At 47.2% G+C, this 23,730-nt stretch overlaps 2 protein-coding genes across 3 annotated transcripts in view; one reads left to right on the forward strand and one right to left on the reverse strand.

Moving 5' to 3' along the window:
• The first annotated feature begins 483 nt into the window (after nucleotides 1-483).
• Pdia2 (protein disulfide isomerase family A member 2) lies at nucleotides 484-3,196 on the forward strand. Its single transcript, XM_041676445.1, has 10 exons — nucleotides 484-1,151; nucleotides 1,260-1,393; nucleotides 1,470-1,607; nucleotides 1,675-1,791; nucleotides 1,899-2,024; nucleotides 2,094-2,291; nucleotides 2,381-2,501; nucleotides 2,581-2,762; nucleotides 2,871-2,975; nucleotides 3,073-3,196. Exons 1-10 carry the CDS (start codon nucleotides 920-922, stop codon nucleotides 3,115-3,117), a joined length of 1,398 nt encoding a protein of 465 aa, XP_041532379.1. The 5' UTR covers nucleotides 484-919; the 3' UTR covers nucleotides 3,118-3,196.
• Nucleotides 3,197-3,437: 241 nt separating this feature from the next.
• The window catches only part of Axin1 (axin 1), a 57,613-nt gene continuing 37,320 nt past the window's right edge, over nucleotides 3,438-23,730 (reverse strand). Inside the window, exons 3-11 of one of the 2 annotated variants that reach the window (XM_041676336.1) lie at nucleotides 22,084-22,224; nucleotides 14,538-14,634; nucleotides 12,528-12,665; nucleotides 9,707-10,224; nucleotides 9,188-9,358; nucleotides 8,243-8,488; nucleotides 6,264-6,371; nucleotides 4,803-4,970; nucleotides 3,438-4,278 (exon numbers count right to left, since the gene is read on the reverse strand). In XM_041676336.1, the coding sequence (XP_041532270.1) occupies nucleotides 4,152-4,278; nucleotides 4,803-4,970; nucleotides 6,264-6,371; nucleotides 8,243-8,488; nucleotides 9,188-9,358; nucleotides 9,707-10,224; nucleotides 12,528-12,665; nucleotides 14,538-14,634; nucleotides 22,084-22,224 (1,714 nt within the window). In that variant the 3' untranslated portion in view covers nucleotides 3,438-4,151. The remainder of the gene's footprint in view (nucleotides 4,279-4,802; nucleotides 4,971-6,263; nucleotides 6,372-8,242; nucleotides 8,489-9,187; nucleotides 9,359-9,706; nucleotides 10,225-12,527; nucleotides 12,666-14,537; nucleotides 14,635-22,083; nucleotides 22,225-23,730) is intronic. The other variant, XM_041676337.1, reaches the window with a different exon arrangement.

Below are 23,730 nucleotides of genomic sequence, written 5' to 3' on the forward strand. Positions count from 1 at the left end.
TAAAGGGCCTTTCACGCTTTATCTTCTCTGAGACCCAGCCAGGTGCCACGTGGCTGTTGCTGCTTGGTCCCCGGTCCCTTTATCTACTCCAGCCTTCAGGGCTCAGCACGCCATGGATGGTCGGCTCCTGCCAGTGTTGCTGCTCCTGCTGGGTGTCTCAGGCCCATGGGGACAGGGACAGGAATCTGAGGGCCCTTCAGAGGTGCTCCCTGAGGAGTCCACTGGGGAAGAAGTCCCCACGGATGATGGGATCTTGGTCCTGAGCCACAACACCCTGAGCCAGGCACTACAGGAGCATCCAGCCCTGATGGTGGAGTTTTGTGAGTGCTTCAGCCAGCGGTTTGGGGACCTTGGGGGCCTACGAGTTCAGGCGTCTACTTCCTAGACTTGGCCTTTCTGGCGAGAGGGTGCCTGGACGGAGGCCCTGATGTTGAGCTGGGCTTGGTGGTGGTCTGGTCTGGGTGGCAAGGTGTGGTGGAAGAGGAGTAGCAGCTGGAGGACATGTGATGCCCAGAATCCTCTCCTCTGTCAAGCGATGGCCACATACGGATGTTACTACCTTTGGGGCCTCTATTCCAAATGACTGGTCACCGGTCCTTCTGTGGAGGCACAGTGTCCAGTTTGGGTGCTCATGCCATATCCTGTGGCATATGTGTCTGTGGTTCCTTATAACCCTTTACAAATGTCAAAGCCATTCTTAGCTGGCAGGCTTTAGAAAGCAGCTGCATGTGGCCCTGGAGACAGGAAGCAGGATTCTTCCCAAACTCTCCCCAACCTCACTGTGCCTGGGCCCTAGGAGTCTCTGGGGTCTGGCACCCGGGTGTGGTTGTGATCAACGCCTAGGGTGGGCCTAAGGGAGGAGGTGAACAGAACATGCTTCCTGTTGGTCCTGGGCTGCAGCTGGGGCTGTTGAGGACTGATGTACTCACAGCCTCATCCCCCAGATGCCCCATGGTGTGGTCACTGCAAGGCACTAGCTCCTGAGTACAGCAAGGCAGCTGCCCTGCTGGCAGCAGAGTCAGCTCCTGTCACCTTGGCCAAGGTGGACGGGCCTGCAGAACCAGAGCTGACCAAGGAGTTTGGCGTGGTAGGGTACCCTACACTCAAGTTCTTCCAGAATGGAAACCGCACAAACCCTGAAGAATATGTAGGTATGAGGTGGGTATGGCTGGGGGTGGGCAAGGTCATCAATGAGGAGTGGGTGTGGCCTAGGGATGGGTGGGGCAGAAGTCCAGTCTGAAATGGGGACATCTCTGTAGGACCCCAGAAGGCTGAGGGCATTGCTGAGTGGCTGAGGCGGCGAGTAGGGCCCAGTGCCACACATCTGGAAGATGAGGAAGGTGTCCAGGCATTGATAGACAAATGGGATGTGGTGGCCATCGGCTTCTTTCAGGTAAACTGGGAGGGGTGGACAGGCTACGGGAACAGCACTGGTGGTACCCATCATTCTCACAGGACTGGGTCTGTAGGACTTACAGGAAGAGGATGTGGCCACCTTCCTGGCTTTGGCCAGAGATGCCCTGGACATAACCTTTGGCCTCACTGACCAGTCACGGCTCTTTCAGAAGTTTGGCCTCACCAAGGATACTGTGGTTCTTTTCAAGAAGGTGGGTTAGGGCTAAGGACAGGGTTGGGGTCAGGGCCATACCTCCTGCTAACCTTGCTGGTGTCCAGTTTGACGAAGGTAGGGCCGACTTCCCAGTGGACGAGGATACTGGCCTGGACCTGGCGGATCTGTCCCGCTTCCTCATCACACACAGCATGCACCTGGTCACAGAATTCAACAGCCAGGCAAGTAAAGCTATAGGTCACAGTGAGGTAGGGTGGGGTGCAGGAACCTTGGGCTGGGGGACCTTGAACAGAGGTCCAGTGAAGTTAGGAGTTTTCTACCCCATCAGACATCACCGAAGATCTTTGCAGCCAAGATCCTCAACCATCTGCTGCTGTTTGTGAACCAGACACTAGCTCAGCACAGGGAGCTGCTGACAGAATTCAGAGAGGCAGCTCCCCCATTCCGGGGGCAGGTACTGGGGGGCCAGGAGGGAGGAGTGGTAGGGCTAAGGGAGATCCCAGCGTGGTATGACTTTTGGTAGGTGTTGTTCGTGATGGTGGATGTGGCGGCTGACAACGACCATGTGCTAAAGTATTTTGGCCTCAAGGCGGAGGAAGCCCCAACCCTGCGCCTGATCAATATTGAGACCACCAAGAAGTATGCACCTTCAGGTGTGGCGCCCATCACTGCAGCTTCTGTAGCTGCCTTCTGCCAGGCAGTCCTCCATGGGGAAGTCAAGGTCTGTAGCTCTTAGAGGTAGGAAGGAGAAGTAGCCCTACAACCTTAACCCTACATAAGACCCCAGTGAAAACCTGCTTGCTTCCCTAGCCCTACCTGATGAGCCAGGAGATACCCCCTGACTGGGACCAGCGGCCAGTCAAGACTCTTGTGGGCAAGAATTTTGAGCAGGTGGCTTTTGATGAAACCAAGAGTGTGTTTGTCAAGTTCTGTGAGTGCTGAAGAGGGGGAAGGTGGCAGGCTGGTGGGAGGCAGGGGTGTCAGCTAGCCAAGCCTGACTCCTCCCCCAGATGCCCCATGGTGCAGCCACTGCAAGGAGATGGCTCCAGCCTGGGAGGCACTGGCAGAGAAGTACAAAGATCGTGAGGACATTGTCATTGCTGAATTTGATGCTACGGCTAATGAGCTGGAGGCCTTCTCTGTGCATGGCTATCCCACCCTCAAGTTCTTCCCAGCAGGGCCAGACCGGAAGGTGAAGGGATGGATAGGGTAGGGAGTGGACTACTACTCCATAGCTGGCTTGGCTAGCATCAGTTTGTGGCTGGTGAGCATGCCCTCAGGTCCTTCTCTTTCTCCTCAGGTGATAGAATACAAAAGCACCAGGGACCTAGAGACATTCTCCAAGTTCCTGGACAGTGGAGGTGACCTGCCCGAGGAGCCCAAGGAGCCTGCAGTCTCCAACCCAGTGGGTACTCCATTCAGGATTCCAGTCCCTCAGTAGGTTCTCTCCCAGCAGCATGGGCAGAGGCAGGTCTGAACTGGGCTTCTGTGATCCATTCTAGGAAATACAAGCCAATTCCACCATGGGGCCCAAGGAGGAGCTGTAGCCATTTGCACACTGCATTCCAGGGAGTGGTGTTCTCCAGCGCTGGGGGGAGATGTGCACTATGAATAAAAATGTTTTCCCAGACTTTGTGTGGTTCATGAGCAGGGCTGGCTGGTCTCCCTAGCCTGGTCCCTGGTGCTTACCTCTAATTCAGTACCTCATGGGATCCGACCTTTCTCTTGTGCTCCTGACTTTGAGGCTTGCCTGGGCAAGAAGGGGTAACGCATACAGGGTTGCCTCCACTGCTTGGCTTGAGGGCAGCACATCCCTTGGCCCTGCCCCATTGGCAGCAGACAGTATATATCACAGACCCAAAGCAGTTCAAAAACTGTTTTATTTCATTATTATCCAAGTACCTTTGAAAAGATAATTGTACAAGTCATTGCATGAAAAAATGGGCTCAGGGTACCCCCTGCTGGCCCTGGCCTGAGAAATATACATATTTACATGGACACTTAGAAGGGACCAGACCCCGCCCCCTGCTGAACCAAGCTGGTGGCTGGAAACAGGCAAAGGGGCCTGAGGTACTCAGCCACCAGATTCACACAGTGGCAGGCAAGAGACAGCATGTTGAAGGCACTCAGTGACATGTACAATATACAGAGGCCCCCAAAGGATCCCCTGCTCCTTGGCCTGAGCCCAGCCAGGTGCAGTGGATAGGTTCCAGAGGGAGAGGAGGACACAGGAATACAAGCCCAGGTAAAGGTATCCCTGGGTCAGTCTGCATTCAGAAGCAAGAGCTGCTGAGGGTCATGGGATGGCTCCTGGTATTGCTTCAGGGGGTGATATGGGGGTAGGTGGGGCTTTCCTTTTTGAAAAGCAAAACAGAGAACCCCATGGAACCACTCAGTAGGAACCCCCTCCTTCCCAGACCCAGAGGGACAGAGGTATGGCAGACACCTGAGCCCCCACACCAAGAGCTTATGACACAATCTTGTGCTGTTCCCCACATCAGGCTCCTGAGGACACGGCTGCCCACTGGCCGATGGCTGTGCACCTTAAGTGATGGTGTAACCTGGGTGTGTTGCCCAGTGCTCAGTCCACCTTTTCCACCTTGCCAATGATCTTCTCTTCAAAGACAGGCAAGATTGCCTCGTCCTCCCGCACTTCTTCAAATACCACACCACAGTCAAACTCGTCACTCACTTTCTTAAAGTAGTATCTAGGAGCAGAAAATTGTGGAGACAGTGAGAAAACCCAGCTCCAGGAGAGGAATGCCACACTTAGGGTAGAGCTGGGACCACTGAAAGGGCTAAGTTAACAGCTTGTTGAGAATTGCTAGAAAACCCCTGGGAGCCCCAATCCTGGCTTCTGGTGGGTGTGGAGGCACTGATAGGATTATAATCCAGGAAGAGCAGAAGTCCTGCCATCCACATGGGCTGATACAAGTAGGACTCACAGTCTCTCAGGTATCAGCAATCTTTCTACTGGAGTTTAGAGCTGAGTGACATGGAGGAAGAGGTCTGAGGCTAGAACAGAGGGCCAGTCCAGCTTTGAGGCAGGGTCCTGATGCCACCCAATCCTGATGTGCCCTAAATAGGGCAGTAAGCAGCAACCATGGCTGATAGAAGGGGGGGGGGTGTGAAGGGAAAGATAAAAGACCGGTGGGACAGAAAACTCTTTCCTTCTACACTAAACCCATAAGCATGCTGGGCAAGTGTGCTTTAAGGCTGCAGCTTTTCTCACCTGTAGCTCCCCCTTTTGGTTAGCAGCTCCTTGAACTGGCCCAGGGTGACAGCACGGCCCCGCACTAGGGTCCGGTAGGGGATGGGCTCTCCACAGAAATAGTAGGCAACAACGATGCTGTCACATGGTGGTGCACTCCCACCACCTGCCTTTCTCTGTGATTTTGTCCTGGGACAGAAAGAGAATGGTAAGTAGTGGGCTCAGGCCAAGGTCACACAGAGTACCTCAATGGTACCATTTATAAACAGAGGACAAGACATCCCAGGGTCAGTACCTCACTCAGCAATGTGGTATTCACCTTGCCACCCACCTACCCAAAATCTAGATGCCAGTCCTGTGTAAACTACTCACTAGGAAATGAGCTAAAGGTCGAGCTCTAAGAAAAGCACTTCCCTCCAGACGATAAAAAGTAGCACAGACACCCACAATGACCAAGTCAGGCCCTCAGTTCACAAAGCCCCACCACCAAGGTTATAAGGGAGTCGGTCCCTAGACTCTGACAAGTCCCAACCTCTCCAAACTTCCATAACTCTCAAGGATGGACCAATCAGGGCTGAACAGATCTGAAAGGTAAGTGTTCCAGGACCAGGATCTCCAAAGCAGACTGGAGGCTTGAGCTGTTTCTTGCTCAGGTCCTATACATGCTGTGTAGCTGCTCTGAGTCTGCTCCTATGTTCCTATACCTTTCAATGGAACCCAGAAGCTTCCACAGCTGGCCTTACCCATGCCAGTGCTTTTCCTTGAACAAGTAAGATACCTGGGGCCATTCTGGTTGTGGGACTGTCCAGTTCTTAGACCTTTTTCTAGCAGTGGGCTTTTGAAACTCTGAAGGTGGAACTGGGGAGATCTACTTCTCCAGAACAACAGAGGGCCATCTGTAGAGCCCTAAGCTCAGGATACCCTCTCTCTTATGAGTTGTGGGTAATGGAGTTTGGGCTGGGTCAGCAGCAAGGCCCAAGGGGGATCCTCATCTTCCTGTCTTGAGTAAAATCACAGAAAGGGCTTAGTCAGAAATGTCCCTAACCTACATGTGGCCGTGGCAGCAAGACGTGCAGAGCCTAAGTCTTGGCTGTAGTCACACCACCTAGATCCTACTATAAACTTGGCTCATGCTCCTGGTGCTACTTCAAAGGGACTAGGACTGTGGACCTGATCCTGTATAGAATGATGGTCGACCCACCAGTCCCCAAACCTATCTCAGGAGCTCAGGAGAGTAAAGACAAGATGAAAGGCAAGCTGTGGTGCCTGAATGGACCACACACAGGTATAGGGATCATGTCCCTACACCGAATAGGCATGATCTTCTCTATTGGGAGACAGGAAGGAGAAGCCCCAGCAGGCCTTTCTCCAGCCCTGATGTTTCCTGGCTCAGTGATAAAGCCTATCAAAATAGCTGCTCCACTTTGGGATTTGGCCTGGGCTGGGATGGGCAGAACCAGGAGGACCCACGGGCGCACGTACTCTGTCTCGGAGAGTTCCAAGTCCGACACGGCTGGTACCACACTCAGCACCGGTGCACATGCTGGCCTGACACAGGTGCGTCCCCGCTGCATGACTGCCTGCACATACCTAGGGAACAACCCGCATCAAAGAGGATGGGGCTCAGCCAGTGTTGTGGACAGTGTGCACAGACAGGGTGAGCAGCAGGAACTAGCTACCAAGAACTCCCACTCACATATCAGAGGTCCTGCCCTAAGTGTCTAGACACAGGATCAATGCCAGTCTGTTCTTTAGAATACACTCTGGAGTACTGCTCGTCTCAGTGCTACAGGTTCTCTTTACCCCCTGTACAGATGTCTTCCCCAGGCTAGAAATTCTTGGAGAGGGCCTGCCAGTCCATCTCTCAGGGATGTGGCTCTTTCTACACAGACTTCATCATGAACTTCCTGAAGATGACATGGCTACCAGACATAAGCAGCAGCAGTGGTTATACTGTACCTTGGGGAGCTGTTGACACGACTGAGGCATGCCCCAGAATCTCTGCAAAGCAAACCTTTTCCAAGCGAGTCCTCTATGTGGGTACGTCACTATGGGTACCTAACAGTGACTTTACTCTCGTCTACCTTTCCAGGACCTTCCACGGCCTGGGGCTTTCACCTCATACATCTACACTTGCTTATAAAATTCCAGACAAACAGACTCAACACATTCAATTTCCTCACACATGAAGATTTTGGAGGCAGCAGTTAAGACCTGATATATGTGTGTGTGGTGATAGTGTTCTCATACCCCAAAACTCAAACCAGAAGGGTTTAGCTGATGCTACTTGCCAGGAGAAAACCACAACTGTTACCATCATGTGGGGCTTGCCAGGTAATGGTAGGATGAACAGATGCAACCTCTGTGACACAAGAGAATCCTAACTCTCAAAGTACCCTACTCCACAAGAAAATCCTGCCTCTTAGGAACACTTCGCTACTGAGAGCACCCTTCCCAGACCACTGAGGGCATTAGTCCTAGCAGATCCCACATGACATCCTCCTCCACTGCCTCGACCCCTGCCAGATACACACACTATTTCAGCACCAGGAGGAACACTTCCTACACAGAACAGGCAGCACAAATGCATAACATGGCTTACAGCAGGTGGCAAAGTGGCCCCTTGTGTTCAAGGTAGCTGCAACTTCTTTTAGAACCAAAGTTAGAATAGGTTCAGAGCTTGGTATGGGTCTGTAGAGATTTTCAGTGAGCTAAAATGTCTAAGCTTCCAGGGAAACTATAGCCTGATCCTATTAGAGACCACAAGTGCAGAGTCTGCTGGTCATGAGTCGTAGCATCCCAGGGAAAGAGAACCCTCAGAAGTGAGGTCAGACCCCAGAATCTATACAACCTAAGTTAATAATGGGGCTGATAGTTTCAAAGGGCAATAGTGGTCTTTGTGTAACCATAGTTCCAGGGACTGGGTAAGAAACAGATTCTAAGCCTTGATGGAGATTACTACCATTTGAGAATTCCAATGAGTCAGAATGTCCAAGTAACCGACTGAAAGCCGAAATAAAAGGTTTCTAGAAGGCATGTTCTAGCTCCCAAGAACACTGCTACCCAAAGAGAAATCTTTTGAGTTTAAGCAGAATATATTCCCTAAGGAAAAGAACAGGCTTGCTGAACGGTGATGGTGAAGGGGTCAATATTGTGATCACTCCAGACAAATCCTATTATAACTGTCTGTGCTTCAGAATTGTCCATCATCTCCCTGTGGTTGTGCTTTGTGTGGCTGTCATCAGAGATGGTCAGGAATTCACCACTAAGCTGAGCATGCCCAAAAGCTGTTGTCCATCTGACCAAGTGCTGGTGAGAACATTCACCTCATAGCCTCTGTCCTGCAGCAGGGCTACCTCTGTGGTTCTCAGTGGAGAAGCAGTCCAGAATGGGTGTCTTACCTCAAGGGCCTTATAAGAGCCTTAGGGCCATGTAAGGTCACCTACACCACGTGAGCCTACCTCTGCTTGGAGGGCAGTTTGTTGGCTCTCTTCTCCTCTTCCTCCAAACGCCTGCGGGCCTCTTCCAGCTGGGTCAGGGGGTTAGGGGCGGGATTGGGTGGCATTGTGGGATCTTGGATGAAAAGATGAGACGGTTGGACAGAGTTCCGGAGCTGAGCACTGACCCAGGGGTGCACGGCTCCAGGACGCTCAATAGACAAGGGCCTGGAGCTCTCATGGGCTTGCTGCTTCCTCATCCCAGAAGACCTTGGGGGACAAAGACAAGTGACTGCATAAGCAGTGGAAGCAACAAAGTGTGTCCACCCAATTACAGGAGTCACATGGGTCTCCTCTGATCCCGTACAGTTCACTCTTTCCTTCTTGAAGAGTGTTCTTTTTTTTGTGTAATTTGAAATTGAACCAGGAGTTTGCTCATGCTGTGATGTCACTGAGCTGCATTCTATAGTTCTTACTTTTTGAAAATTTTATTACATTAATTTTGTGTGTGAGAATGAACACACATGTACGTGTCTTTGTAAGGATGTCAGAGGAAAACGTAAGGGTTCCCTCCTACAATATGTATCCCAGAGTATGTTGAGGGCAGGCAGCACATTAGGGTAGTCTGGGACTGAGGAAATGGGTTATACAGAGGACCACAGGGATGACACCTGCTCCCTGTGGAGCCAGGAATATGTGCAAACACACAGTAATACGAGACAAGATGGATGAGAGATATGCAGAGAGGTCACGATGGGGCTGAGCTATCTCAAACCCTTAGAATTGAAGAAAGTAGGCGTAAAAGGCAGAAGACTCTCCCATAGCTGCCACTTATGTAAGTTCATAGGTGACAGGGACTTAGGTGGAGTCATATGACCTTGTAGCCAGAAATAAACTCCTAAAAGCAAAGGTGTTGGCAACAAGACAGGTGGCTAGTTGCTAGGGAACAGGCCCCTGTAGTGTACTTACCCATGGCCTGCCTTCCGATGTCTACTGATCTCCTTCTCCCCCTCAATGATCCACTGCATGATCTTCTGGTTCTTCTCTGCATCCTCTGTGGTACTGGGTACCTCTGCACTAGCATTCTTCCCAGACTCAGTCTTCTTGGTGTTTCTTTTGGAGGATGCACTAGCTTTACCACTGTGAGATCAATATATATGAGGTCACTTGCTGTTTCCTAAACTCTCAAGCACAACAAGAGGGCCTGTAACCCACTGTGAAGGCAGTGATCTCTGTGAAGGTCAGGTGTCTAGGGTCTGGGGTCTGCTTTGATATGGTAGGAGTCATGCTGACCATAGCCCAAGACAAACCCACCACCCCTCCTCACCCAGTCATAGCAATGCCTGGATCCTGTCTGGCCCCTGACCCTGGTGTCATATGTTTTTTATCAGGGAGGATCAAGCCACCATAGAGCCATGGCCCCTCTGGACCACAACTTGGATACAAGGCCACACGGGAAACATGTGAAAGGGCTGGGTCAAGACTCACCCAAAGGCCAAGTCTCCAGCACTGGGGGTGGTGCCTGTGCTCTCTGAATAGCTGCGGGGCTTGGCATGACCATGTGTTTCTGGGCCCCATGAGAAGTTGCTCTGGACCCTGCGGGCAGCTTCAGCCTCCATTTGCTCCTTGGGTCTAGCTGAATTATGGTGAACATGGTGGTGGACATGCCTATGGTGGTGCAAGCCAGCTGTATCAAGCTTCAACCCCAACTTAGGAACGTGCTTTCCATGCCCGGAGGCTACACCGCCTAGTACTGCAGTCTTGGCTACATGCCCATTATCGGGAGAACGGTGGCCTGGACCAGGTGACTGGCAGCCAGGTGTCCTCATGACCCTTTGCACATGCTCATCCAGGATGCTCTCAGGATTCTCCTCATGAGCATCCCGCAGTCCAGAGCAGCTCATATCCACATAGCGGGGTGGGAAATGGTGCCAGGCTGGGACAGAAGGCAGTTTGTGACTAGCCATGGGGCCAGAAGGCAATTCACCATCCTCCCCTTCTTCTTCCTGTGGAGAAACAGCGGCATTGTCAGGACGAGAATGAGGATAGACCTGGAAGTGAGCCACAATCCTGACAGTCAAGTCAAGGACTTTCCTAACTTCAATGTAGTCAAATTAGGGAAAGGTGTTGACTCCTGGATACCCTGTGCTTGAATTTCAAAAGGCCCTGGGAATCTGAACTGATCCCATCAACCTGTTCTTATCAGGCAAGGAAAAAACAGGTTGAGTGGGATTAAAGGTCTGGTGTCAGTTGTGACCACTGAGAAGGCACTGCATAGATTTAGTTTTATGACTCAGTAAATGAAGGTTTTTGTTTTTGTTCTCTCTCTTGGTTTTTTGAGACAGGGCTTCTCAATAGCCCTGGTTGTCCTAGAACTCACTGTGTAGACCTGGCTGGCCTTGAACTCACAGAGATTGACCTTCCTCTACCTCCTAGATGCTGGGATTAAAGGTTTGCACCATTACATAAGGATGACCCAGCTTTTCTTACCAATTCCTCATATGTTGCAATAAAATGTAGGATTTGTGGTGAGCCTCAGTTTCTATCCCTTGCCCCTGCCAGTTGGGGTTATAGGCTTATGTAGATTCCCATCTTGTTTCATGGATACTGGGATCTGAACTCCAGTATTTTCTTTTGGAGGTGCGGGGGAAGGGTTGTTCGAGAGACAGTGTTTCTTTGTGTCGTTTTGGAGACTGTCCTGGAACTTGCTTTATAGACCAGGCTGGCCTCGAACTCAGAGATCCCCCTGCCTCTGCCTCCCAAGTGCTGGGATTAAAGGCGTGCGCCACTACCGCCTGGCTGAACTCCAGTCTTCATTAATCTGTCCATTTCTTCAGACCTTCTCAGAATTTTATTTCCTCAGTTTTGTTATTAAAAATAAATTATTTTAAGCCCATTTGTTTTTAATCTTAAATCTCCAGTCTGTGAAGATTATAACTGGTGCCACCATTAGCCCTGTGTCTACAGTAGTATGTAGATCTGCTGCTAAGGATGTAACTCTTAGACAATGCACACAGTTTACAAGGAGTCTGAGAGGGTAGGGATGGGCCTAGACTGGGGCTCTGAGTTTGGAGAGGGTTGGGTTCCATATGTCAAATAAAAACATCAGGTAAAGTAACAGAGAACCTCCACAGTTGAACATTATACTCTAGAACTTCCAGTATGAAAACCTGCATAGATAAAAATGTTTGATCTTAGCCAGGCATTGGCACACACTTGTAAGCCAGCATCTGGGTGGCTTAAACAAGAGTATTGCTGTAAGAAACCATCCTGGGCTGCATAGCGAATACCAGGTCAGGCAGGCTACAGTAAGACTGTGTCTTAGGAAGGAAAGAAGAAGGGAGGTATAGAGGGAGGGAGGGCAGGCTTGAATTTGCAAGTGTTAAACTGTTTATCATAAAACACTGGGAATGAAGGACACATATAGGTAGGCCATGGCCCTACATAAAGAAGGTCTTTCTATAGTAGCATAGAAAAAACAAAAATATATACAAAAGCAGTGGTTTCTTAGCCAGGTGGTGGTGGTGGTGCACGCCTTTAATGGGAGGCAGAGGCAGGTGGATCTCTGACTTTGAAGCAAGCCTCATCTACAGAGTGAATTCCAGGACAGCCAGGGCTATAGAGAGAACTCCCCCCCGCCTCTAAATTTTTGTTTTGTTTTTTTCAAGACAGGGTTTCTTTGTGTAGCTTTGATGCCTATCCTGGAACGAGCTCTTGTAAACCAGGCTGGCCTTGAACTCACAGAGATTCGCCTGCCTCTGCCTCTGGAGTGCTGGGATTAAGGGAATCCCAGCACTGGGATTAAGGGAATGCACCATCCTGTCTCTTTTGAAACCAAACCAAATAAACAAAATAGTGGTTAGTGGTTTCTCAATGAGCCAAAATGAGCCCCAAGGAAGCCATTACAGTTACTATGCTCTGTAGTGTCCCCTAAGTGAGCAGGAGCCCGGCACCTGTCCAGCCTGCCTACTACCATAGGTCCATTGTGCCTTAGCTCAGTTCCTGCCACCTGCCAAGGCTAGGCACACAACCGTTTTGTCAGTTTCCTGTCTTCTTCAAATGTTAGGAGCCTTGGGAACTTCCTCCTAGGCATCTCCTGGCAGGAAGAGATTGCTGGGGGAAACACTAAGCTCAGTTCATAGTAAAAGAGAGAGGAACAAGGTGCTGAACAGAAAGGCAGGTGGGCTCCAGAAATAGTAAGAAGCAGGCTGAGTAGAACATTTCAGAATGGAGGCTACCCTAAGTGCAGGACTTCCAAGCCACAGGAAATAGTGGCCTTGACACGGTTCTAAGCATATAGTCCACTCACCATCCGTACACGCTTCAGCCGTTCTTCCAGCTTCTCTTCAGCTTCTCGAGTGCGTTGGACAGCCTCTAGACGATGAATAAGCTCTTCAGCAAATTTCTGTGGTTCTACCCGGATCTCCTTTGGCATTCGGTAAGTGCGCTGGAGAGAGACACAATAGTCAGTAGGGTTGCCTTCACAGGATGGTCCTGTATCCTTTATAGAGCAGCACAGTGACAGCCTAGTAAGAGGATGTGTACAGGAAAACTTGATCTTAGTTATTTTAAAGTTCTTATACATTTATTTGTTTGAATATGTGAGCATGCACATGGTAGATATGTGCACAATGGCACTATGTAGAGATCAGAGGATAACTTGCAGGAGTTGGTTCTATTCTCCCCTTTCACCCGGTAGGTTCTACAGATAGAACATAGATCATCAAGCTTGGAGGCAGGTATATCTATCCACTAAGTAACCTTGCTGGTTACATCTATTTTAAAGCAGGTATTTATGGTTCCCTTTTACAGAGACACTAACATCCTCATTGGCTCCCTTTCTTCCTTCACTGAGCACTGACCTGACGACGTGGACTTCTCTCTAGCCACTCACAACTAAATTACTGGAGGCCTGGGCATGGTCCTGGTATGCGTAGGTTGTGGCACCCCTGAGTGAGCAGGTATACATGCTCCCAGACAGATAGTGGTCAGTACCTTGACCAACATGCCCTATACTAAATATTCACAACTCGTCACAGAAAAACATTCATGACATAAGGTGGGGAATTCCTGAGGTTCAGTGTAAACAGCACTAGGAACACAGGATCAAGCTGAGTAAGTACAGCACCAGTCACTAAAAACTCCTAGGGTGAACTTCTGGTTCTGAAGCAGGCTAGTCCCACAGCATACACTAGTTCAAAGGAAATCCTGGATGGAACAGTGCCTGGTCCTGATGCATGGCTGAGTGTAATCAGAGTAGAATTGCACTCAGGAGGGTTGGGATTCTAGGCTCTGTTACAGCAATGGGAGACACAAAATACATCATATATAAAATGAACACGATTTTCCAATCACAAATGAATCTTTCCTAACTTGGGAACTGAAGGTGCAGTCAAAAAGCTGAAAGACTCCAACTAAGAAATTCTGATGAGGCTGGGTGTGATGGTACATATCTTCAATCCCAGTGCCCAGGAGAAACAGGTGGATTTCTGTGAGTTCAAGATCACCCTGGTCTACACAGTGAGCTCAAGGTAAGCCAGAGCTACATAGTTGCTGTCTCAAAATAATAAAATGAATCAAAACAAATGCCAATGTCTGTGTGATGCTCTGAATTGCCCGTCCTCCCTACACAGGTATGGGTGGAGAACACTGCTACAAGCTCCCCAAGTTCTCCTACAAGTTTTCTGCCCAAAGCCTGTGTGCCAGAAGGAACAATAATTGTTCTGTGTGCCACTAGTGGTCAGTGCAAGTAGAGAGAACTATAAATGCCTACTCAAACACAGAGTCAACAGGCTCAGGACAAGCTACTGTATTACCCAAGAGGCAATGCTGAGGCAGCTTCTGAGCCAAGATGTCTACACGGCAGCACCCACGGCTCAGCCACAAAAAGGACAAGTTCCTTCAGGAGCAAAGCCTGTGAATGGATATCTAACATACCCTGGGGTCAGGTGACTTGCAATGTCCAGGGCTGGGTCCCAAGTAGAAATCTGTCTTCTCAGAACTACTACAGAAGAATATCTGACTTTACAGAGAAACCATACAGGGAAGGGTGGGTGCTAACTGGAAGTCACTTCCTGTTACTGAGCAAAAGAAGCAGTTCAAGATTTGGGAGCTACCATAGACTATCTACTCTGATGGTTATCTCTCAGCTCAACATCACTCAGACAGACTGTCTGCTGTGCCCAGTGGTAAGCTGTGGTCCTAAGAAGCCTACCAAGTATCTCTCCTACTGATTGGTGCCATGGTGGCCAACTCTGTGTAAGAAACCAGTTAGGCATCTGGAGAGAAGGTATAGTGCTGCTGAATATGTGGGACTTACAGGAATGTGAGGTAGAGGCACCCGTCCATTAACTTGGACACTCTCCTGCATCTCCCTTCGGTGCTGCTTACGGATCCTGTATGGGGGGATTCCATCCCTGAATAGACAAAAGATATAGCCATTAGCTCAAGTAGAAAATAAGATACAGCAGAGTACCATATACTTACCAGCCCATGGGCATTACTGATAGCAATGATATATCCACATTGTATCAGCCCATGTGCATGCATATATGTTACTTACATGCACTTCATGACATACACACATAAAATTCATATATAGAAAAGCCCAGGAACTCAGTCATGAAATATTCTTCTAGCTACTATTTTATCAACATTTCAATGAAGATCAGCTGCCCTTACTTTATTTATCTCTGAGTCTATAAAGTCTGAAAGTTTGATAGCTAAGAATCATTTTCACATTAAAAATTTTTATTACACACACACACACCATGTATATAGTTTATGCATGTATATGGGTAAGTATATGTACCACAGCACATGTGTAGATTCTGGGGACTGAACCCAGGCCACTGTGAGTCTTTTAGAAGAGCGAAGCAAACATGTAAGGCCAACTATAAACAGCCTTTAGCAGCCATAAATCCAAGGACTAAGGTCACTAAAAGGCCAGACCCTTGCTTATTTGAGATAGACAACAAATCCAACACCTTGTGAAACTGCCCAGCCTCTATCCTATAGTTCTAGAAAGTGCTCTAGGAATCAATTATGGCAACAAATGGAACTAGCAAATCAGAAAAGACAGGCTGACAAACCAAAGTGCTGGGTCTTCTCACTACAGTTCTCTAGTTACATGAAAACAGGTGGGTGGGAGGACTGCAATCTCCATGGCAAATAGGATAGGTTTTTAAATTATCTTGCTAATCAAAGAGTCCACAGGGCAGTTAAGGTGTGTGATCTGTGTATCCTGCCCCTCTGGGGGAGGTGGGAAGTCATCAAGGACAGCGGAACTCCAACCATACTATGCTTGACAGCAGAAAAGACACATCCCCATCAGAGGATTGCCCTGGCAACCTTCCCAGGTGCTTGGGCAAGAGGGTAGTATTACAGTGTTTTTCCTTTTACATATGCAAAGGGGACATAGAAAATAGAGGAATGGGAGTTTAAAATTCATATGACTTGGATTCCCAGGCACTCAAGATGGTGGCCTAAAGCCAACAGCTGAAACCTGTTTCTTCTATACTTAGACACAACACTTTAAAATCCCAGCCTCTGCGGATTAGGCTTGTCCTCAAAAACTACATCTAAAGAGGCAGGTGGATCTCTGTGAGTTCGAGACCAGCCTGGTCTACAGAGCTAGTTCCAGGACAGGCTCCGAAGCCACAGAAAAAACCCTGTCTCGAAAAACCAAAAAAAAAAAAAAAAAAAACCAAACAAAAAAAAAAACCCTACATCTAAAGATGGGTGTCATCGTACTAGGAAACACCTTGTTGAACAGTTGTATGATCCAATTACGGCTCCAACGTGAGAAACTCGTAAGCTATCCCAAAAGGTATAGTGAGAAACATCATTTCATTTTTTGCCTCAGATGTATGTTCAAATACAGGTGGTAGTTTTGTATACCAATTTCTTAAGTCTCCCAATAAAATCTAAGATGAACAGATCCTAAAACAAAAACCATCTACACGTATTTTAAGTGTCTCCATTTTGATAATATGATCTTTTCTCTTTTTTTATTTTATATATAAGTGTTTTTTACCATGTGTGGGGTCCCTTGGAACTGTAATTACAGACAGTTGTGAGCTGCCATGTGGGTACTGGGAATTGAACCCAGGTCCTCTGGAAGAGAAGTTCAATGCTCTTAACCACTGAGCCACCTCTTTAGCCCCAACATGTTCTTTTCTTAAGAAAATATTCAGAGGCTGCAGAAAAGGTTATGCTGGAGGTTAAGTCTTATGAGTTCCATAGGACGAGGAGGACCAGGTGCTACAGACACAACTGCGGTCCTCTTCTGATGGGGCTATGATGGCAACTACTCTGGCAGTGAGAGGTCACAAAGGACTTCAGGAAAAGAGTGTTGCTGAAAATGTCAACATTCAAAGATTCAAAATCGAAATATAGCCAAGTATGGTAGCACACACTTTTAATCTCAGCACTAAGGAGGCAGAGGTAGTGGCTCTCTAAATTCAAAGCCGGCCTGGTCTTCACAGTGAGTTCCAGGCTAGCATGGGCTACAGAGTAAGACCCTGTCTCAAAATTAATTAATTAAGAGAGAATTAAATGAGACATTCCTCAGATATAACAAAACACAAAGAGACAAAGTCCATCCTGGTATCACTACCACATGATTACTGGAGTAGAAAAGGAAACAGTCCAATATATGCCACATGGCACTGGCCAAACTCAGTTCCGAGCACCAGGAGATGGCATGCTCTATTTTAAAAAGTCATGTGTTGGAAGAATGTTTAAGGGCAGGCAAATGAAAAGAACCAGCCACAAAACTGGTACAAGCCGGGGGTGGTAGCACACGCCTTTAATTCCAGCACTCCGGAGGCAGAGGCAGGCAGATTTTGGTAAGTTGAGGCAAACCTGGTCTACACAGTGAGTTCCAGGACAGTCAGGGCCACACAGAAAGACCTTGTCTCCAAAACACAAAACAAACAACAAAAACCATGAACATAAAGGGGACCATCCTCTAAAACTACATTCAGTAAGTGTAGTGAAAGAGACATGGAGGAGAGTGCCTAGCCTAGCAAGTGGTCTATCTGTGCTGGGGACAGAGAAGTTGGTGTGGAGATGGAAGGAGGAAACAGAATTAGGATGAAGTACCTCAGTCCTAGACAAATGGGCTTCCACAATACTCCTCCTGCTGGCTGCATCTCTGGCTCTGTCCTTCTGGCCTGGAGCTGGTGTACCTCTCTCAGCCAGAATGGATTGCTGAGATATTAATTTGGCTTCTAGAGTGAGCCCTAAAAACTACTACAGACTTCTTGGATAAAGACAGAATTTTCAGCAGCAAAATTTCAAACTTACAGCCTTCTTTATTTCCCCCAATGTATGTATGTATTTATGTATGTATGTATGTATGTATGTATGCATGCATGCATGTAGTTTTGCACTGAGGCTTGAATCTAGCCTTCTATGCAAGCACTCTACCACTGAGCTACATCCTAGTCACAAGCTTATTTATTTTCATTTGTATTTTGCTACATGTATGTCTTAGTGAGGATGCAGAATCCCCTGGAGTCATAGACAGTTGTGAACTGCCATGTGGGTGGTGGGAATTGAACTCAGGTCCTCTCGAAGAGCAGCTGGTACTCTTAACCACTGAGCCTTCGCTCCAGTCCCTAACCTTATTTTCTTGTAAATGCTTTCTCATCCTAAAATAGTATCATGTGTTTCAAACTTGTTTTTTTCTTTCTTTTTGTTGTTTTTTAATTTTCAAGATAGGGTTTCTCTGTGTAGCCCTGCCTCTGCCTCCCAAGTACTGGGATTAAAGAAATGCACTACCACTACCTCAGCTCAAATTTGTTATTAGTTGTTAATTATGAATTAATATAACTCTAAACAAACCATGTATTTCTATAATGCCTGTAGCAAATAATTTAGCAAAATCAGTGTGGAATTTACTCATTCAACAAGTTTTAGAAGAGGGACAGGTCAAGATCAGATGAGGAAATCTACAGAGAACTGATGAGCCAACCTCCTGGGAACTCTAGATGGTCAGCTGTGGAGCCTGCATGGGACCCAACTAGGCCCTCTGCACGTGGGAGACAGTTGTGTAGCTTTGTCTGCTTGAGGGCCCCCTGGGCATATTTATATTTCCCTATGGTGGGATGCCTTTGCTCAGCCTTGATTGGGGGGGTGGGGGGCTTAGTCCTGTCCCAACTGAATGTACCAGGCTTTGTAGACAAGACTCCCCTTCAGGCCTTACCTTCAATGGGAAGTGGAGGGGGGTGGGAGGGAGTAGGGGGTGGGAACGGAATTGTGGCTGGTATATAAAATGAATGAAAAAATTAAAAGCACAAAACAAACAAACAAAAAAAACCCAACTAACCAACCAAACAGGTTATTAGGACCCTCACTACTATCTAGGCATGATTTGACACACCAATAAACAACAATAACAAAAATCATTCTTTAATAAGCTTACTTTTAAAAATACTGTTGCTTTAAAAATATGTTACTTAAAACAATTTACATTCTAGGGTTGGGAAGCTAGAACGTAATTAGAAATGCTATAGTCCCAAAGCAGCTATCGTAAGTACTCTGAAAGCTATTCCTTGTAACCCTAAGACTTTTATATAATAGATAGTTAGAAACTGGTTTCAGCCGGTTAGTGGTGGTTCAAGCATTTAGTTCCAGCACTCAGGAGGCAGAGGCAGGAGGATCTTTGAGAGGTCAGACTGGTCTACAGAGTGAGCTTTGGGACAGCTAGGGTTAACACAGAAATTCTATCTGGGGGAGATATCTGGTAGGAGGACATGTGACTCCTGTTGGTATCAATGTTATTCAGTTTTTGTGAACTGTCTAAAATATTTAAGGAAATATTCTCCTTTATAATTAAGCCATTAGATTTGGTAAACTGCTAACAGTTATGTCTTCAGAGCTGCATTTGTTTAATCAGAATCTTCTGCGGGGGGGTGAAAAGTGATTGAAGTGTCTAGATTAGAACACAGAAATGAGATGACAGTGAAACCAGATTATGTGGCCTGCTATGCTGCTAAGTTTCTCTAAGAAATGTTCACTTATATCAATGAAAACAAAAAGCAAAACTACACAACTACACAGACACACAATAGTGGAAAGTGGGGAGCTGGGGAGCTAGATCAGCTGTAAAGTACTTGCTACAACAACATGATTCCCCAGCATCCACTTAAAAAATAAAACAAAGCTGGGCATGGAAGTGTATGCCTACAGTCCTAGCATTGGAAGGTCCCTGGTGCTCACTGCTCAGCTAATTTTACTGAATAAGTGACCTCCAGGTTTAGTGTCAACAAGATTGTTCAGTGGGTAGAGGCCGTTTGGGAATACAATAGGTGTGTAGGCTTGATAATTGAAATTCAATTCCTGGATCCCACAAGGTAATAGGAGAAAACCAAAAACCACTCTATAGTTGCTCTCTGACCTCCACATGTGCTATAACGCGCGCGCGCGCGCGCGCGCGCGCGCGCGCGCACACACACACACACACACACACACACCCCTACATTCTTTTTTTCACACTCATAATAAATTTTTTAAAATTTTAGGGAGCTGTGGAGTCAGCTCTGTGGTTAAGAGCATTTGTTCTTCCAGAGGACCTAGCATCTACATGGTAGCTCAAAACCACTCTAGGTCTAGGATATCTTACACCCTCATCTGCCCTCCAGGGCACTAGACACACACATTGTACAAATAAATAAATGCAAGCCAGCTGGTGGTGTGCACTTCTTTAATTCCAGCACTCACAGACAGAAGCAGGCAGGCAGATCCTGTGAGTTCAAGGACAGCCTGGTCTACACATTGAGTTCCAGGATAGCCAGAATTGTCACACAGAGAAGCGCTGTCTTAAAAATCAAAACCAAAAAAAAAAAAAAAAACACAACAACAACAACAACAACAACAAAAAAAAAGCCAAACATCCCCCAAAACCAAACATGCAGGCAGAACATATAACACAGTGTGTGTGTGTGTGTGTGTGTGTGTGTGTGTGTATTTATCTCCCTTTTTATACTTTGTTTTTTTGTTTTGTTTTTTGAGACAGGGTTTCTCTGTGGTTTTGGAGCCTGTCCTGGAACTCACAGAGATCCGCCTGCCTCTGCCTCCCAAGTGCTGGGATTAAAGGCGTGCGCCACCACCGCCCGGTTTATCCCCCTTTTTAAAGACAGGGTCTCAATATGTAGCTCTGGCTGTCCTGGAACTCACTCTGTAGACCAGCTGGCCTCACATTCACAGAGCTCTACTTGCCTCTGCCTCCCAGATGCTGGGATTAAAGGAGTGTGCCTGGAGATCAACACTGGAAAACACCTAGTGCTGACCTCTGGCTTCTACACACACACACACACCCATATATACCATTGGTGAGCACTCTCCTTCCTTCTAATTTATACCTACCAATTTCCCAGCTTTCACGCAAAGAGACACACAGGTAGAGCAGAACTGCTGAGCTAGGCCAAGAACCCTGTTGGGAACCCTGCGCAGTCATGAAATAGGGACATCTAGTGGCGATTAGAAGACTTGCTCCTGGTCACTGTAATAAGCAAAGACTTAATCCAACACTAGGGTGCTTTTGGAGGGAGCTCCAGGAATGGGGCAAACCTGGACTAAGCGTGACTGAGTCAGAACTCCAAGAAACTCCAGGCTGAAGGGTTAACTCAACAAAATGTTTTATGCCATTAAATTACTTAATTTAATTACTTAATATGCACCTGAGCTCCAAAAAGCCACCGGCAGGAGGTGGTTCATGACAGGTCTATTCCCACAAGGACTTTCGGGAATGTGACATTAGAAAAAACAAGCTCCTAAATTGTGATCATAGTATCAGGGAAGTGGAGGCTCAGATCTGCCTCTCCATGGCTTGGAATTCACTCAGGGAACTGGTCTTAGCACAGAATCCAGTCTCCCCAGCTCCCCAGGACTACTCACGATATATCAAGATGCATGGGGTTGGAGAGATGGCTCAGAGGTTAAGAGCATTGGCTGCTCTTCCAGAGGTCCTGAGTTCAATTCCCAGCAACCACACGGTGGCTCACAACCATCTATAATGAGATCTGGTGCCCTTTTATGGTGTGTAGGCATACATGCAGACAGAACATTGTATATATAATAAAGAGTCCAAGGCAGAACAACATGGGCAAGAAACACATTCATATAACCTGATGGATCCCAGGACTGTCTCCAGCCCTGCCCTGGAAGAAGGCTGCCTGTTACCTGGGCCCATCTTTCCAGTGAAATCTATCCTCTGTAGAGGATGAACCTCCAGTTTCTCTGAGTCCTCTGCTCTTAAAAGCTGCTTGGCCTCTAGGAGAGAGAACTAATGCAAACTTCAACTCTAGCTTGGATTCCGTTCCAGGATTTTTTTTTTTGTTTTTGTCTTTTGATACAGGATTTCTCTGTGCAACAGTCCTAGCTGTCCTAGAACTCTGTAGACAAGGCTGACCTCGAACTAAAAGGATCCACTAGTCTCTCCCTCCCAAATGCTGTGATTAAAGGCGTGGGCCACCACCACCTAGTTTTCCAGGATTTTTAAACAATTTTGCTGCTGTTGTGCTAGAGATTAAACCCAGGGCTGCCACTGAATTAATTACACCTTGGCCCTTGGGCTAGTTTTTGAAGGATACTGTAACTCACAGAGCAGTCTGTCCTCTTTCTTTAGGGTTTCTGTTTTAACAGTCTCATTCTATAGATCAGGTTGGTTTGCAATCATGACAATTCTCCAGCTTCAGCATCACACGTTCTGGGCTTGCAAATATAAGATATCATGGCCAGCTTAGTGTTTGTTCCTTGGGGACACTCAAGTCAAGCTTTACAAGAATCAATCAGTAAGGACCAGCCAGTGGGGTAAGCAAAGAGCACTGAAGCATACAGTCAGCAAGTTTGGGACTTACACGCTACTGTCCGTAAGGGATAGGGTGTCAGCATCACTGGACAGGCTCTGCTGTTCACTGTCATTGGCGCTGGTGGCTGGGGCCAGAGCATAGCCAGAGTTGACATAGTAGGGGTTGACGGGCTCCCTCCAAGATCCATACCTGTGAATAAGAAAGACACATGAGTGGCAGCAGAGCAACAGTCTCCTATTTTAATGTACACTGTAGAGTTTTCTGGATTACCACATGAAAAATTCAGAGAAAAACAGAGCAAAAAAGTCCTGTCTCCATCTCGCTGCTCTTCTCATTCCATTCTTCTCAATTCGAAATAAAGGATTAAAAAGGGTCTAAGCTATGGGCATCTTTCCAGATGTTTACTACGGTTTTTTTAAACGCATTCAAGTATACATAGGCAGAATAACATCTCTTTCTCCTAAGAGTACAACCAGAAAGTACAATCCATGATCCCTGTTATAGCTACAAATTAACCCACTTCTGGCCCATGCCAATAGGTATTTCTGAAGCAGTCAGCCAGAGCCACCAAGACTCTAAATCAGGTCCCTGGGCTCCAGGCATAGCCCATGGACAGAACACACAGATGAAATCTGCTGCTGGGTAGTCATGGGGAGATGGGTCAAAGCACCACTACTAGGGCTAACAGAATCCAGTTATTGCTATACAATTGGTCAAAACACAATATACTTAATCTGCATTTTCCCTAAAGATACTTTTGGGTACTTGTCGTTTGCTTTTCTCATCTCTTTCTGGCATTTGGTCCTTGCCTACTATGTGATTTATAAATTCACAACGGTTTTCAAATTACAAAATTATTTTAGCTGGGCATAGTGCCATGTGCCTTTAAGCCCAGAATTTGGGAAGCAGAGGCAGGTGGATTTCTTATGAGTTTGAAGCCAGCCTTGTCTACATACTGAGTTTCTTGCCAGCCAGGACTATAAAGAAAGACTCAAATTAAAAAAAGATTGCCAAGTGGTGGCTGTGCATGCCTTTATCCCAGCATTCGGGAGGCAGAGACAAGTGTATCTCTATGAATTCGATGCCAACATGGAGCTAGGGCTACACAAAGAAATCATGTTTAAAAAAACAGAAACAAACAAACAAAATACCGTATGAGTGTTTGGCCTGCATGCATATAAGTGTACTATGTGCATGCCTGGTGCCCATGGAAGCCAGAAGAAGACACTGGATCTCCTGGAACTGGAGTTATGGACAGTTATGAGTTGATGTTTAGGTGCTAGGAACAGAACCAGGGTCTGCTGCAAGAGCAGCTAGGGCTCTTAACCAATGAATCATTTCTCTAGTCCTCCAACTATTTTTACTATTAATATACATACATATTAGTACCTACCTATATAATATATTCATACAAAATATTTTCTCCTTAAACATACTTTTTCTTTTTTCAAAAAATAATTTATTTTATGTTCATTGGTGTTTTGCCTGCATGTGTATCTGTGTGAGGGCATTGTATCCTCTGGAACTGGTGTTATAGACAGTTGTGAGCCGCCATATGGGTGCCGGGAATTTAACCTGGGTATCTGGAAGAGCCGGTGCTTTTAACTGATGGGCCATCTCTCCAGTTCCAATATACTTTTTCTGACATTCCAAGCCCTCTTATCCTGATCCCATGAATGCATGATCCTGCCTCAG

The sequence above is a fragment of the Microtus oregoni genome, unplaced genomic scaffold, assembly GCF_018167655.1.
Source record: "Microtus oregoni isolate MIOR12 unplaced genomic scaffold, Mior012 000027F_ref0000203, whole genome shotgun sequence".
NCBI classification, from domain to species: domain Eukaryota; kingdom Metazoa; phylum Chordata; class Mammalia; order Rodentia; family Cricetidae; genus Microtus; species Microtus oregoni.